Source organism: Giraffa tippelskirchi, chromosome 7 (assembly GCF_054371585.1).
Source record: "Giraffa tippelskirchi isolate mGirTip1 chromosome 7, T2T-mGirTip1v1.2.pri, whole genome shotgun sequence".
Taxonomy (NCBI): Eukaryota; Metazoa; Chordata; class Mammalia; order Artiodactyla; family Giraffidae; genus Giraffa; species Giraffa tippelskirchi.
Window position 1 is genome coordinate 58,386,511 of NC_137281.1, and position 17,385 is coordinate 58,403,895.

At 42.2% G+C, this 17,385-nt stretch overlaps 1 protein-coding gene across 13 annotated transcripts in view; it reads left to right on the forward strand.

Annotated features, from left to right (window-relative positions):
- Positions 1-17,385, forward strand: part of WDR59 (WD repeat domain 59) — a 126,283-nt gene that overhangs the window by 98,626 nt on the left and 10,272 nt on the right. For 7 of the 13 annotated variants that reach the window (XM_081508667.1, XM_081508668.1, XM_081508688.1 and 4 more), the window contains one exon: positions 14,600-15,091. The exons of 4 other annotated variants lie outside the window; for them this stretch is intronic. In XM_081508667.1, the coding sequence (XP_081364793.1) occupies positions 14,600-14,739 (140 nt within the window). In that variant the 3' untranslated portion in view covers positions 14,740-15,091. Of the gene's footprint in view, positions 1-6,211; positions 6,305-14,599; positions 15,092-17,385 lie in introns of those variants that run through there. 2 more of the 13 variants (XM_081508671.1, XM_081508677.1) reach the window with 1 other exon arrangement.

Consider the following 17,385-nt stretch of genomic DNA (forward strand, 5'->3'; position numbering starts at 1 on the left):
ATGCAAAGAAATAGACGAAAACAGCAGATTGGGAAAGACTAGAGATCTCTTCAAGAAAATTAGAGATACCAAGGGAACATTTCATGCAAAGAGAGGCTCAATAAAGGACAGAAATGGTAGGGACCTAACAGAAGCAGAAGATATTAAGAAGAGGTGGCAGGAATACACAGAAGAATTGTACAAAAAAGTTCTTCACGACTCAGACAATTACAATGGTGTGATCACTCACCTAGAGCCAGACATCCTGGAATGTGAAGTCAAGTGGACCTTAGAAAGCATCACTACGAACAAAGCTAGTGGAAGTGATGGAATTCCAGTTGAGCTATTTCAAATCCTGAAAGATGACGCTGTGAAAGTGCTGCACTCAATATGCCAGCAAATATGGAAAACTCAGCAGTGGCCACAGGACTGGAAAAGGTCAGTTTTCATTCCAATCCCAAAGAAAGACAATGCCAAAGAATGTTCAAACTACCGCACAATTGCACTTATCTCACACGCTCTAAAGTAATGCTCAATATTCTCCAAGCCAGGCTTCAGTAATACATGAACCGTGAACTTCCAGATGTTCAAGCTGGTTTTAGAAAAGGCAGAGGAACCAGAGATCAAATTGCCAATATCTGCTGGATCATCGAAAAAGCAAGAGAGTTCCAGAAAGACATCTATTTCTGCTTTATTGACTATGCCAAAGCCTTTGACTGTGTGGATCACACTAAACTGTGGAAAATCCTGAAAGAGATGAGAATACCAGACCATCTGACCTGTCTCTTGAGAAACCTGTACGCAGGTCAGGAAGCAACAGTTAGAACTGGACATGGAACAACAGACTGGTTCCAAATAGGAAAAGGAGTACATCAAGGCTGTATATTGTCACCCTGCTTATTTAACTTATACGCAGAGTACATCATGAGAAACGCTGGGCTGAAAGAAACACAAGCTGGAATCAAGATTGCCAGGAGAAATATCAATAACCTGAGATATGCAGATGACACCACCCTTATGGCAGAAAGTGAAGAAGAACTAAAGAGCCTCTTGATGAAAGTGAAAGAGGAGAGTGAAAAAGTTGGCTTAAAGCTCAACATTCAGAAAACTAAGATCATGGCATCTGGTCCCATCACTTCATGGGAAATAGATGGGGAAACAGTGGAAACAGTGCCAGACTTTATTTTTTTGGGCTCCAAAATCACTGCTGATGGTGATTGCAGCCAATGAAATTAAAAGACGCTTACTCCTTGGAAGGAATGTTATGGCCAACCTAGACAGCATATTTAAAAGCAGAGACATTACTTTGCCAACAAATGTCCGTCTAGTCAAGGCTATGGTTTTTTCAGTGGTCATGTATGGATGTGAGAGTTGGACGGTGAAGAAAGCTGAGCACCGCAGAATTGATGCTTTTGAACTGCGGTGTTGGAGAAGACTCTTGAGAGTCCCTTGGACTGCAAGGAGATCCAATCAATCCATCCTAAAAGAGATCAATCCTGGGTGTTCATTGGAAGGACTGATGTTGAAGCTGAAACTCCAATACTTTGGCCACCTCATGCAAAGGGTTGACTCATTGGAAAAGACCCTAATGCTGGGTAGGATTGGGGGCAGGAGGAGAAGGGGACGACAGAGGATGAGATGGCTGGATGGCATCACCGACTCGATGGACATGGGTTTGGGTAGACTCCGGGAGTTGGTGATGGACAGAGAGACCTGGCATGCTGCAATTCATGGGGTCGCAAAGAGTCGGACACGACTGAGTGACTGAACTGATATTAAAACTATTTCTCACCATCTATATGTTTATTACTTATGGCTTTCTAGAATTGCAGACTCACCACTTAAGGGGATCTGAGTAAGCATTGCCAGCGTCCTGCCACAGCTGAGAATGGTTCAGAGCAGCTGATCAGGAAAGGCAGCCAGAACTTCCAAGGGTGGGAACTTGGATCCACCAAACCCCATATGGCCAAGCCCAGGTCTGTGTCTGGCTCTCAAGTCCACATCTTCAAATTGAAGTTAATCATAAATTTGTTAATGCAGAGCACCATACATTCTTGGTCATCTATCAGACTTCATCCTACTTTCTGATGTAGCAGATGGAATTTGGCAATACTTCCTGTCCTCCCCACATGAGCTGTAGCCAGTTTTCCTGCTGCTGGTTAAGAACTCACTGGATTCTGCACTTTTTTGCTTCTATATCCACTCATCAGCACCCATTTCATGGTTTGTTTGTTAACAGGTCAACCTTAGAACTCCATATGAAATGTGGAAAGTGTCCTGAGGTCAAGTATCTCATTCTTACTGATGTTTTTCAGGTAAAGAAATAACCGCTGAGAATCTTTTTAAACTAATTAACTTATTTATTTGGCTGTGTTGAGTCCTAGTTGCAGCACTGGGGATCTTTGATCCTCATTGCAACACGTGGGTTCTTGAGCTGTAGCACGTGAACTCTCAGTTGCGGCATGTGGGATCTAGTTTCCTGACTGGGGTCAAACCTGGGTCCCCTGCATTGGGAGCGGGAGTCTTAGCCACTGGACCACCAGGAATGTCCCCACCACTGAGAAATTAAGCAGATGTTTCTTGTGAAACATCTTGTTTCTTATGAAACTTGTTTCAAGTTTTCAGCTGAGAGGACAGGACTATACTCCAGGACGCCTTTTCCACCATTACTAGGTCAGGCGTAGGCGTTCTGTGACCTGGATGCTGTTGTTGATTGTTCATCTCAATGGTCTCAGACTTTATCTAGCCCCCATCTCACCTTTTATTCTTCCATTTCTTCATGTCTGTGTGTAAGAGATCACTGCAAACACATGAGTGCCTTTACAGAGAGTGGTGGTGCAACAAACTGATTGTGATATCTGCATAGCTTGCACACAGAAAACCTCTGTTTAGGCATTGTTCACTCAGTTATGTAAAATGCTGACGTCCACTGACCTTGGATATTGGATGGCTTTGAGGCATTCAGGTAAAGATATTGTTTAGAGTAACCTGTACTATTCCCCTTACTATTAAGCAACACATTTCCAGTCTAAAGATGGAGATTACTACTGTCTCTCAGCTCACCTACCCCATTTCCGTTGTTGATTTGTCCTTGTTTTATAGAAACATTTGCAGTTTCTACTGCATTTGAAATAGCAGTCTGTTTACAGACTCCTAAGTGTAAAATAATTTTATATACTTACTTAATTCTATATTAGCTAGCTTTAAAAATTCAATATACTTGTTTGAAAGCAGAATGAAAGGGAATTCCCTGGCCATCCAGGGGTAGGACTGCCAGGGCCTCAGCTTGATCCCCAGTGAAGGACCTAAGATTTCACAAGCCACACAGCCAAAAATAAATAAATAAAGGGCAGAATGGGAGATAGAATCTGCATTAAGGCATTTTAGCTTGGGACATTTATTATTTTCATAGGGGTGACTTTAAAAGGGTTTTTTAAATCTTTATGATTGTAAAAGCTTCCTTTTCCTCATGGACTCTGTTCTTTTTTTAAGACTTTGTCATTAGGAGTGTTGTGTAATCTTGAGAGTATAGTTGGAAATATCCCAAAGGATGAGACCAGCCATACCTTGGCTAGTTCATAGGGCAGAGAGGTCATAAGCAACCAGTGTCTCTAGCCCTATCAAGTGATAGTTACATATCTCAGCCCTGGAGGGATTTTGAAAACCCTCAGAGGTTCCCATGGTTAGTTAGCTCTGGCTACTTGAACGCCATATTGGGCAACAAATTCTCACCTAATAAAATCAAGACCAGAACTCAAATTCCATTTTCTATTTGTTTTTAAAGGCTTCCCTGGCAGCTCAGTGGTAAAGAATCTGCCTGCCAATTCAGGAGACATGAGTTTAATCCCTGGGTTGGAAAGATCCCCTGGAGAAGGAAATGGCAACCCACTCCAGTATCCTTGGTTGGGAAATCCCATGGACAGAGGGTTACCATCCATGGGATTGCAAAGAGTCCGACCTAACAACCTGTAGTTGCAAACTTAGTGACTCAAAAACAACACATTCATTTGTAAAAGCATTATTATAGGCAACTCACAGTATAATATCTTACTGTTAGGCTGAATTATGCCCCACCCTCTGCCCAAGTTATACACATCCTAATCCTCCATCTTTATCACCTAATCACCTTCTAAACTCCCATCGCCTAATACCATCCCATTGGGAATTTCAACTTATGAATTTGGGGAAGGGACACAGACATTCAGTCTACGGTACATGGTAAAAGAGACTTTGCAGATGTTATTAAATCAAGGATCTTGGATAGATTATTCTGGAGTAACCAATTGAGCCCAAGGTAAACACAGGAGTCCTTAGAGAGGCAGTAGGGTCAGAACAGAGAAGAAGTGTGAAGCTGGAATCAGATGTTGGAGTGATATGCTTTCTGGATGGAGGAAGGGACCACAAGCCAAGAAAGGCAGGCAGCCTCTAGAAGCTGGAAAAGGCAAGGAAACAGATTCTCCCCTAGAGTCTGCAGAATAAATAGAGCTCTGCCGAAACATTGATTTTTAGCCACAAAGACCCATTCTTGGACTTCTGACCTCCAGATTTACATGATAATAAATTTGTATTATGGTAAGATAAATGAATATTTTTAAAAATAAGTAAAATTAAAAGCATTGTTGCAAATTTTTCCCCTGACCCAGAAAATAAAGGATGAGGTCACTGAAGCAAGGGCAAGAGGGCATAAGAGTCCCAAATGCCACAGAAGGTGAACGACTCTGTTTGACTATAGCCTGACCAGGTCTTAAAAGGAAGACTGAATGACCAAGGACGTGTGAAACAAGGAAAAGTTTTCAAAAGTTAGAGCTTTAGCCAGGATCACTGGTTGTGCAGATAAGCAGTTGGTACTGATATGGTGAAAGTGACTCTTGCTGCCTTAGAAAAATGATGGTAGTTACTCAAGGTTTATTTTCTTGGGTGGAATAAACCTTCATGATTCTTTCTCTATGTCTGTATAACTCTTTTAAATGTTCCAGTACTTTTTAAACCAGTTATTTATCTAAATATAAAAAGGTTTAAATAAATCAACTATGAGAACTTTTGATAAGGGTGAAAGAGGAGAGTGAAAAAGCTGGCTTAAAACTCAGCATTCAAAAAACTAAGATCATGGCATCTGGTCCTATCACTTCATGGCAAACAGAAGTGGAAAAACTGGAAGCAGTGATAGATTTTATTTTCTTGGGCTCCAAAATCACTGCAGATGGTGACTGCAGCCATGAAATTGAAAGATGCTTGCTCATTGGAAGGAAAGCTATGACAAACCCAGACAGCATAAAGCAGAGGTATCACTTTGCTAACAGCAGTCCATATTGTCAAAGCTATGGTTTTTCCTGTAATCATGTACAAGTTGGATGTGAGAGATGAACCATAAAGAAGGCTAAGCGCCGAAGAATTGATGCTTTTGAATTGTGGTGCTGGAGAAGACTCTTGACTGTCCCCTGGACAGCAAGGCGATCAAACCAGTCAATCCTAAAGGAAATCAACCCTGAATATTCATTGGAAGGACTGATGCTAAAGCTCCAATACTTTGGGCCACCTAATGTGAAGAGCAGCTCATTGGAAAAGACCCTGGTGCTGGGAAGGATTGAGGGCAGGAGGAGAAGGGAGTGGCAGAGGATGAGATAGTTAGATACCTTCACTGACTCAATGGACATGAATTTGGGCAAACTCCAGGAGATAGTGAAGGACAGTGGAGCCTGGTATGCTGCAGTCCATGGGGTTGTAAAGTGTCAGACATGACTTAGCAACTGAATGACAACAACTATGAGAAACCATAAAATAAATGAAATTATAATCTTTGAATGCAATTAAGGACAAATCCTGGACTATTGCCTCTCCATGTGCAAGCAAAACACTCTTGTAAGGCATAATATGGGTCAGTTCTGTTAGATTCTGATAGTCCTAACTAGAAATGCTTTTCAAAAAGAATAAATTTAGAAAAAAGTCTTTGTAGGAAAAGACTGTCTTCTTTTAAATTACACAAATTGTCAAGATCTCAGAAAACAAGACGAGGTTGATCAATGTTTGGGTTCAATATCCAGGTTCTAAGTGGGTGCATTTATTGAGTGTTTATTGTTGATGATTAACAACATTGTTAGTATTATTATTAGTGTAATTCCTATGATACATATGTAATAGATAATTAACAAGGTTATTATTAATCAGGTAAACATTTCATTAGTAGGAAATTTGTCTTCAACTGAATCTCTGCTTTTCTCTAATTTATTTTAAGGGGTAAATATTTGGTTGCTTTATACTCACTGCATGACTGCCACCAGATTTTGTAAGTGACATACAATCTTGTTCAATGAAGGGTAAATATTAATGATCTATGTTTCTTTTTTTTTCAAATTCTAAAATTGAGGTATAATTGACATACCTGCATGCTAAAAGTCGTTTCAATCGTGTCTGACTTTTGCAACCCTATGGACTGTAGCCTACCAGGCTCTTCTGTTCATGGGCCTCTCCAGGCAAGAATCCTGGAGTGGGTTGCCATACCCTCTTCCAGGGAATTTTCCCCAACCAGGGATCAAACCCACATCTCTTATGTCTCCTGCATTGACAGTCGGGTTCTTTACCACTAGCATATATAATGTTATTTTGGTTTTGAGTATACAGCATAATGATTTGATGTATGTCTAAATTATAAAATGATTACTATAATAAGTTTAATTAACATCCATCACTTCACATAGTTACATTTTTTTCTTGTGATGAGAACTTTCAGATCTACTCTTTTAGCAACTTTTAATACACAGTGCAATGTTGTTAACTATAGTCACCATATTGTCCCTTTCATTCTCAGGACCTATTTATCTTGTAACTAGAAGTTTGTACCTTTTGACCACCTTAAAAAGGTATAAACTTTTGGAAGTTTGTACTTTTTAACCACCTTCAAAAGGAAGCATGGATGAAATGGGCAGAAGTGGCCAAATGTATTTTTCAAGAGTAACCTAACAAAGATTTTTTTGGGCTTCCCCGGTGGCTCAGACAGTAAAGAATTTGCCTGCAATGCGGGAGACCCAGGTTTGATCCCTGAGTTGTGAAGGTCCCCTAGAGACGGAAATAGCAGCCCACTCCAGTATTCTTGCTTAAAGAATTCCATGGACAGAGAAGCCTGGCGGGCTATAGTCCACAGGGTCGCAAAGAGTTGGACACAACTGAGCGGCTAACACTTTTCACCTTTCCATTTTTATTCTAAAAGAGTATGTAAGATTATGTGTGGTGACCGTAAGAATGAAGCAATGAAACAGCCCTGGAGAGAGTTTTCTTAGTTCTTAAATGAAGAGTTTCTGGGGGGAAAACTGGCTTTCTGAAGTCAAAAGAGGAAAAACCCTGATGGATGTATGTACCGGGCTCCCCAGGATCGGTGCCTCCTACCCCTCTCTGCCCGCATTTCCTTCCCTCCCACTGTAGCCCCACCCATTTTGCAGTTACCTCTCTCCCTAGACCATAAGCTCCCCCAGGAAAAGGTCTGCTTTTTTCTGCCTCCACATCTCAGGTAGGTCTGGCACAATCCCAGGCATGTAGTAAGTGCTTTACCAAGTTTGCATAGCCTTCTGGAGAACCTTGCCCCAGTCCTACAATGTATTGCTACCTGATATGCGTTGTAACTGAGTCTTCAAAAGTCCATGCCACCATTCTGTCAAATCAGTCGTGTCGAGATGGTGGAGACATGGTAAGACTAATAAATTCCATGAGCATGGGCCTAGTGCTGTACTTCTTTTATTGTAAAGTGAGGTTCTTGATCAGAAGCGCGTGTAGAATACTGTGGTGATGGAGAAAACATCCTGTAAGTCAGGATGCAGAAGCAGTGGGTTCAGGAAAGGCAAATCCGTATCTAGAGGATCTACAAGCACACCTCATTTTATTGCACTTCACTCAGTTGTGATTTGCAAATACTGGTTTCTTACAAATTGAAGGTTGTAGCAACCCTGTGTTGTCAGATGATGCACAGCATTTTTTAGCAATAAAGGATTTTTAAATTAAGGCATTTAATTTTAAAATTAAGGCATTTAATGTATATTTTTTTAAAAAAATATAACACTGTTACACACTTAAAAGACTACAATATAGTGTGAACATACTTTTATTTGCACTGGAAAACCAAAAAATTCATGTGACTCACTTTTTTTGTGATATTCACCTTGCTGCAGAGGTTTGGAACCAAACCCGCAATATCTCTGAGGTCTCCTTGTATTGTGATAAATATACAATGCTGCCCCTTCCATGATGGAAACAGTCCAGTGTAGTCAACCTGCCACCAAGCAGATGACTGAGCACCCCAGAGAATGGTTCCATCTCAAGGGCTCAGTATAGTCTCTGCTTCTGGCAGACTGGGAAGTTATTGGCCATAGCCAGATCACTCTCAGTGAATGCAAGTCCATATTTCCAAGCCCATGCAGAAGCCTCCATCCCTACCACCGTGGCCACTTTGCTTATGAGTCCATTGAGTGATGACAGGAGTGGCAGGGGAAAGAGGGTGACTGGTATCCACAGAAAAGGTCAACCCATCCACTTGATTATTAAAATTCCCCTTGGCTGAGTTCATTCTTTGGTGAGAATTCACATGAGACACAAATATCTTCACACTTTTTGCCATTCACAGAGGCCTATCCATATACCTCTTTTCCCAAATTTCTTTGTCCCTAGTTTTCCAATTATGTTCCTTCTAGGTCCTTGACCATCCAGCCCAACCATTGGCTACAGCCCATGAATTGGTATAGAATTTCAATATGACCATTTCTCCTTCCAAGCTAAATGTACAGCGAGGTACACTGCAGGAAGTTCTGACCACTAGGAGGATTCCCCTTCACCATCATCTTTCAGGGATGTCCCAGAGAGGGGTTATAGTGTTGCAACTGTCCACTTGTAGGTGGTGGACATATCTACAGAACCATCTATAAGCCAGGTCTGAGTCAATACTTTCTCTGCCAGTTGATCATAGGGGACTCCCCATGAAACGATGAAGCACAAACTGGGAGAGACAAGACAACGTAGCAGCGATGGGGACCACAGGCATTTGGGCCACTTCGTCATGTAACTTGCTTGTGCCTCAGGGCCTGCTTGGGACAGATCATTTGTGTATCACTTACATTTGATGATGGAGTGTTGCTATGCACAGCTATCCTTATGGCATGGTGGGTTAGATATTAATAGCCTCCGTTTTATGATGGGCCACTCAGGTCAGGTGGTAACTTGGTGACCCACAGTCAAGTGTTCAGTCTGCACCAAGGCCCAGTAGAAGCCAAGAGCTCTTTCTCTAAAGGAGGGTAGTTAAAAGTGGAAGATGTCAGAGTCTTGCTCTAAAACCCTAAAGGCAGTGCTGTCACTCACCCTTGCTCTGCTTGTTTTTGTTCTATTTGCTAATCACTCATGTTGGTGAAGGAAATGGCAACCCACTCCAGTGTTCTTGCCTGGAGAATCCCAGGGACAGAGGAGCCTGGAGGGCTGCTGTCTGTGGGGTCGCACAGAGTCTGACACGACTGAAGCGACTTAGCAGCAGCAGCAGCAGCAGCAGCAGCATGTTGGTATGGATGATCTTTTATACTCAGTGTGCTGATTCAACTGCTGATCTCTTCCAGAAACCCTCTTACAAAGACACAACCAGAAATCAGGTTTTACCAGTTCTCTGGGCATCTCTTAGCCCAGTCAAGTTGACACATGGAATTAACCATGCCACGTGGTAGCTATTAGCCACATTGTCTATATCGCTTTAAAAATAATCAAAATTAAAAATTTGATATCTCAGTCATACTAGCCATCGTTCAAATGCTCACTAATTAGAGGCCACATATTAGACAGATATAGAACATTTCCATCCTCACAGAAAGTTCTAGTGGACAGCACTGCTTTGGAGAATGAAACCAAGATGTGCAAAACTTCTCTGACTTGACAGAGATCAAAGGACAAGTCTGTGGAACAATTAGGAGAAACACTCATCTCTTTAACAATCCCAGAATATTAGTTAATGGCAGGACAGTGGGTCAAGGGCCAGGGAAGGGTGGTAATATTTTTGAAACTTCAGCCAGCTTCTTTGGACATCCATATTCAGATCAGTTCAGTTCAGTTCAGTCACTCAGTTTTGTCCAACTGTTTGCAACACCATGGACTGCAGCAGGCCAGGCTTCCCTGTCCATCACCAACTCCCGGAGCTTGCTCAAATTCATGTCCACCAAGTCGATGATGCCATTCAATCATCTCATCCTCTGTCATCCCCTTCTGCTTTCAATCTTTCCCAGCATCTGAGTCTTTTCCAATGAGTCAGTTCTTCGCATCAGGTGACCAAAGAATTGTAGTTTCAGCTTCAGCATCAATCCTTCTAATGAATATTCAGGACTGATTTCCTTTACCATTGACTGATTGGATCTCCTTGCAGTCCAAGGGACTCTCAAGAGTTTTCTCCAACACCACAGTTCAAAAGCATCAATTCTTCTGTGCTCAGCTTTCTTTATAGTCCAACTCTCACATCCATACATGACTCCTGGAAAAACCATAGCTTTGGCTGGATGGACCTTTGTTGGCAAAGGAATGTCTCTTCTTTTTAATATGCTAAGTTCGTCATAGCTTTTCTTCCAAGGAGCAAGCGTCTTTTAATTTCATGGCTGCAATCACCATCTGCAGTGATTTTGGAGCCCAAGAAAATAAAGTCTGTCACTGTTTCCATTGTTTCCCCATCTATTTGCCATGAAATGATGGGACCAAATGTCATGATCTTAGTTTTTTGAATGTTGAATTTTAAGCCAGCTTTTTCACTCTCCTCTTTCACTTTCATCAAGAGGCTCTTCAGTTCCTCTTCACTTTCTGCCATAAGGGTGGTGTCATCTGCGTATCTGAGGTTATTGTTATTTCTCTTGGCAATCTTGATTCCAGCTTGTGCTTCATCCAGCCCTGCATTTCACATGATGTAGTCTCCATGTAAGCTAATTAAGCAGGGTGACAATAGACAACCTTGACGTACTCCTTGCCCAATTTGGAACCAGTCTGTTCCATGTCCAGTTCTAACTGTTGCTTCCTGACCTGCATACAGACTTCTCAGGGGGCAGGTAAGGTGTTCTGGTATTTCCATCTCTTGAAGAATTTTCCACAGTTTGTTGTGATCTACACAGTCAAAGACTTTGGCATAATCAATAAAGCAGAAGTAGATGTTTTTCTAGTATTCTCTTGCTTGTTCGATGATCTAACAGGTATTGGCAATTTGATCTCTGGTTCCTCTGGTTCCATATTCAGGTGTATGTATGCAATTCCAGTTCCTCCCTCAACATAATCATTCTTAAAAGCTCTTTCTGCATACCTTCCTTCTAGTGTGGAGGCCCCAACTTTGTTTCTGAAGTTGCTAAACCTTTCAAGAATCTGATGCAAACATTATGACCTGTCTCCCCGCTGCCCAGCCAATTTTTCTATACATTAAATGAGGAACTGGGGGAAAAATGAAAAGATATGTTTACAATTTATGTCCCTGTTTTAGGCAGAGTTACCTGTCTGCTTCCAAAGACAAAATTAAAATGAATCCATTTTCTGGAACAGATTGAGCCCATAGTTCGTTGTTTGTATGAGTGAATGATGGACTTTTTGCCAATTCTAATAGAGTCCCAGTTGCCCTTTATAGTAATAATCGTTGCTAACATGTACTGAAGTGTTACTGTGTACCAGGCACTGTGCTGATTGCTTTGCATGCTTTATTTAATAGCAGTCCTCTGAAGAGGTTACTGATATTAACTTTTCTTTGCAAGTGACGAGGCAACAGGAGGTTAAACACCTTTTCAAGGTCACGCAGCTTACACCCAGCAGAACCAAGATGTAACCACCTGTCTGCAGAGTTTGTGCTACGCTCCTTGGCCCTGTACTTTTTCTTGATTATGTTTATTATTCTGTGTTGGGTTTCATCTGTTTATTGTGTGTGTCTCTCCTTTAAGACTGAGGGCTTCTTAAGGACAAAGTCAGTGCCTTACGTACTGAAGTGTGTAGTTGCGTTTGGCTGCAACAGCCCTTCCTATTTTTGAACTCCCCCTCGTGCTGCCTTTGTAGAGTTTACCTCCCCTGTGAAAGCGTAAAAGGACACTCTTTCCCTGTCTCCAGACATCAGAGCGTGGACACGGGACCTGGCTTGGCCAATCACTTCTCCCTCCTGGAACACAGAATCCTGAACTAACGACACAAAGAGGGTGAGATGGTTAGGCCTTGTTCATGGTGACAGTGGTCTTCTGTGGTGGCGGCACCTGGACCAGTGGTTTCTGCTGAAAATGGTTGTGTCTTCCTCCTTGCTGGCCCTCCACCACTGCCTAATTTCCTGTCCATTTCCCATACCTAGGTTTCCTCCCTCCCATCTATTTCTTCCAGAATATTCCTTTCTTGTGTGTTGAGTTGGTTTCTGCTGCTAATAACCAAGAGTCATGACTAACACAGTCAGCTCTGTATAACCAAAGGATACGGGTAGTGCTTTACTAACTGTTTGTTGAGTGAATAAATGAAATCTCATAAGCTGTCACATATCTTATAGAAGGATGGACTAAAAGTGGAAAGTAGGATAAGAATGTGGATAAGAATCACAGAAAGGGAGGTGGGAAGGAATAGTTTTCCATTTAAATTCTTCTCCTTGTAACTTGCCAGATGTACTTGCTGTAAAGTGGAAGCTCTGACAAAGACGAGGCATAGGACAACTGTCATTCTTGAAAATTAAATTAAAAACATTTTTTTTAATTGTCATTCTGAATTTTTAAAAGAAAACTAAAAAAATTTTGATTGAAAAAATATTTTAAAAATTCTTAAAAGTATAATTAGAAAAGAAAATTACTCTGCTTAAATCTGTGGTGCAGGTCTTCAGCCTCCTCTGAAGCTTCCTATGAATTCCACTATGAGTCTCTTCAACAACTGCTTTTCAAACACAGTAACCCTGAGCCCCTCCAAGTCACCATTTACTCAGCTCACATGGTGACATGCTTGCAGGAAATTATCTTGTCCCTGTTTCCTGCAACTTTGATTGAGAGCAAGGATTAGTGTGGCTTCTTCACCTTTCATGAGTCACCAAGAGACATTAGGAAAGCACTTGAAAGGATTTGGCTCAGGCTGTCATAAAGAAGTATTTTATAAGATCAAGTCTCATTAATCAGCACCATAATGCTCCAGAAGGCATCCAAGTAGACATTAGACTTCACAGGAAATGCAATTGGATAAATGAGCTATATAAGCTAGAGTGCAGGAAAATTGTTGAAATTTTGTATAAACGTTCACCTCTATAGCAACACATCAAAATAGTTAATTGTATGTTACTCTTATGAAACTCCAGTACTTTGGCCACATGATGTGAAGAGCTGACTCATTTGAAAAGACCCTGATTCTGGGAAAGATTGAGGGCAGGAGGAGAAGGGGACAACAGAGGATGAGATGGCTGGATGGCATCACCGACTCGATGGACATGGGTTTGGGTGGACTCCAGGAGTTGGTGATGGACAGGGAGGCCTGGCATGCTGTGGTTCATGGGGTCACAAAGAGTAGGACATGACTGAGCGACTGAACTGAACTTATGCATTCAAAGAAGTTGTTCTTTCCTTGATTAATTATTTGATGACCCAAACCTAGCTGGATTGTCTTAGTTTGGTTCTACACTCTGTTTATACTGTGTCAGCCAGGGGTCCCCAAGAGACAAGAGGCCCCCTCAGGACTGTACGTGCTATTCACTTTATCTATTTGAGAGAGACAAAGAAAGCCAAAGGGAGAGACAGAGTCACAGAATCCACTGTACTTCTGCCCTTTGAGCAGACTCCAAACTCCCTGCCATGAACTTACTGGACTTTGCATGACTCTTAGGATCCCACCCACATCCCTGATTTTGTCTTCTCACACTGCACAGTTCTCTTTCCCAAACTTCCTGGTCTGGTGAACTCTTCCTCAGACACACTTTCCTACAGCCTGTCTGCGTTAAATAGCTGTTTGGGGAGCTCCCTGGCCGTCAGGCGGCTAAAGACCCCACAGTCTCACTGCAGGAGGCGCAGGTTCAACCCTTGGTCAGGGAACTCAGATCCTGCACACCTAGTGGCCTGGCCAGAAACACAAACAGCAAGCCTCATAGTTTTCTATGGTGATGGCATATTGTCTTGATAATATTTGGGGTATATTGTTGTTGCTGTTATTCAGTCGCTCAGTTGTGTCCAACTCTTCGAGACCCCATGGACACCAGGCTTCCCTGTCCTTCATCATCTCCCAGAGCTTGCTCATACTCATGTCCATTGTGTCAGTGATTCCATCCAACCATCTCATCCTCTGTCGTCCCCTTCTCCTCCTGGCCTCAATCTTTCCCAGCATCAGGGTCTTTTCTAATGAGTCAGCTCTTCGCATCAGGTGGCCAAAGTATTGGAGCTTCAGCAACAGTCCTTCCAATGAATATTCAGGACTGATTTCCTTTAGGATGGACTCTTTGATCTCCTTGCTGTCCAAGGGACTCTCAAGAGTCTTCTCTAGAGTCTTCTCCAACACCACAGTTCATAAGCATATTAGGTTAAATAAAATATATTATTGAAATTAATTTCACCTGTTTCTTCTTATCTTTTCAGTATGACTGCTATACAATTTAAGTTTTCTTTGGTGGCCTCCACATAATTTTCTGTAAAACATACTTTCTTAGGTTTACACTTAAGCAGTTCATTGGTGGTTTATCCTGGACCAGGCCATGCAGAGAGGAATGTGTCAGTATCACTGGAGCACACAGGGAGGAGAGCTGAGCCCAAGGTGTCAGGGAGGCTTTCGAGGAGAAGTGGCGTCTGAGGTGGGACTCAGTCTCTGCAGACATCAGCGATGGAGTTTCAAGGGTGCAGACTCACTGTGGGGAGGAAACTCCCTTCAGAACCTTTGTCTACATTCTGAAAGCATGGAAGACAGCATCATATACCTCTACTCTACGAAAACCTGACAGCCACACAAGTCCTGGCTTTCCAGACAAGGGTTGAATCAAGGTAAGGGATATTCTGATATCTGAACCTGAATCTCAGTATCTGGCCTCATGTGCGTAGTATTATGTCATGTAGTGAGTTGTAGATAAACATTGCTGGAAAAGTTGTTCTCCTTTCAAGGACATCTAAACAATGATTTCTAAAAATACAGTACAAATTTACACTGATTTAATACTCAGTTTGGTTTGGGAAATCATACTCAACTGCTACTGTGATAATCTTTGAGTTCTAGGGGACTTTGAAATGACATTGCTAACCAACCAATTTTCTCTTTCAAAAACCCTTTTTGAGTAGGATATTCAGCTCTATTTTTCAGGAGCCTTACTGTGCTAGAGGTGTGTGGAGTGAGGTAATGCTTTGTTTGAATCATTCATGGATCCATGAAGAAACAGATTTGTTTCTTATAGTTGAGCAATAGCAAGTGCATTAATGTACTCTGACTCTTTTTTTTGGTTGCTCTGCGAGGACTGTGGGCCCTTAGTTCCCTGACCAGGAGTTGAACCCCGGGCCCTTGGCAGTGAAAGCGCAGAGTCCCGACCACTTGGGAGTTTCCTGTGACACTTTTTTCAAAATAATAACTTTACTGAGATATAAGTCACATACCATACAGTTCACTCATTTAAAATATACAGTTCAGTGGCTTACAGTATATTGATAAAGTCATGCAACCATCACCACAGTCAATTTTAGAATTTAGTTTTTCAGTTAAGTTGCTCAGTTGTGTCTGACTCTTTGTGACCTCATGGACTGCAGCACACCAGGCTTCCCTGTCCATCGAGTCGGTGATGCCATCCAACCATCTCATCCTTTGTCATCCCCTTCTCCTCCTGCCTTCAGTCTTTCCCAGCATCAGGGTCTTTTCAAATGAGTCAGTTCTTCGCATCAGGTGGCCAAAGTATTGGAGTTTCTGCTTCAACATGAGTCCTTCCAATGAACATTCGGGACTGATTTCTTTTAGGATGGACTGGTTGGATCTCCTTGCTGTCCAAGGGACTCTCAAGAGTCTTCTCCAACACCACAGTTGAAAAGCATCAATTCTTCAGCGCTCAACTTTCTTTATAGTCCAACTCTCACATCCATACTTTAGTTTTTATCATGCCCCAAAGAACCCTGTACCCCATTGCCAGCACCCCAGGAGTGGGTTGAATTGTGGCCCACAAAGATATGTCCATTTAGAATCTCAAAAAGTGACTTTATTTGGAATGAGGGTCTTTGTGGATGTCATTAAAGTAAGGATTGTGAGATATGATCATTCTGGATTAGGGTTTTTAAAGCCAATGATGAGTGTCTTTATAAGAAAGAGAAAAAGACCATGTAGAGACACAGAGAGCAGGCAGTGTGAAGATGGAGGCAGAGACTGGAGTTACAAAGCCCCTCAAGGCCGGGAGCATCCGTGGGTCACCAGCAGCGACCAGAAGCCAGGAAAGCAGCATGGAAGGGATCTTCTCTCAGAGTCCCCAGAGGGCACCAAACTTGCCGACACTTGGTTTTGGACTTCTGGCCTCCTGAACCGGAAGAGAGTACATTTCTGTTGTTTTAAGCCTTCAAGTTTGTGGTAACTATCATGGGAGCCCTTGGAAACAAATAGACTCCAGGCACCCACCAGTTTCCCTGCTTCTGGTAACCACCAGTTTACTCTCTGCCTTTATAAGTTAAGTAGGTAAGTGAAAGTCGCTCAGTCCTGTCCGACTCTTTGCAACCCTGTGGACTGTATAGTCCATGGAATTCTCTAGGCTAGAATACTAGAGTGGGTAGCCTTTCCCTCCTCCAGGGGATCTTCCCCACCCAGGGATCGAACCCAGGTCTCCCGCATTGCAGGTGGATTCTTTACCAGCTGAGGTATCAGGGAAGCCTTTCTGTCTTTATAGATAACCCATTATGAGCATTTCATGTACATTTCATGTAGTCGTGTTGTTTTTTTTTTTTCTAAATTAATTTTACTTGGAGGCTAATTACTTTACTATTGTGGTTTTGCCATACATCGATATGAATCAGCCATGGGTGTACCTGTGTCCCCCCATCCTGAACCCCCTTCCCACCTCCCTTCCCACGCCATCCCTCTGGGTTGTCCCAGAGCACCAGCTTTGAATGCCCTGCTTCATGCATTGAACTTGCACTGGTCATCTATTTCACATATGGTAATATACATGTTTCAATGCTATTCTCTCAAATCACCCCACCCTCACCTTCTCCCACATAGTTCCAAAGCCTGTTCTTTACATCTGTGTCTCTTTTGCTGTCTTGCATACAGGGTTGTCGTTACTGTCTTTCTCAATTCCATATATATATGTGTTAATATACTGTATTGGTGTTTCTCTTTCTGACTTACTTCACTCTGTATGATAGCCTCTATGTAGTCTTTTGTGATTGGCTTCTTCCACGTAACATGACATTTTCAAGGTTTATCTGTGTTGTAGGACATATCTGAATCCCATTTCTTTTTATGGCTGAATAATATTTC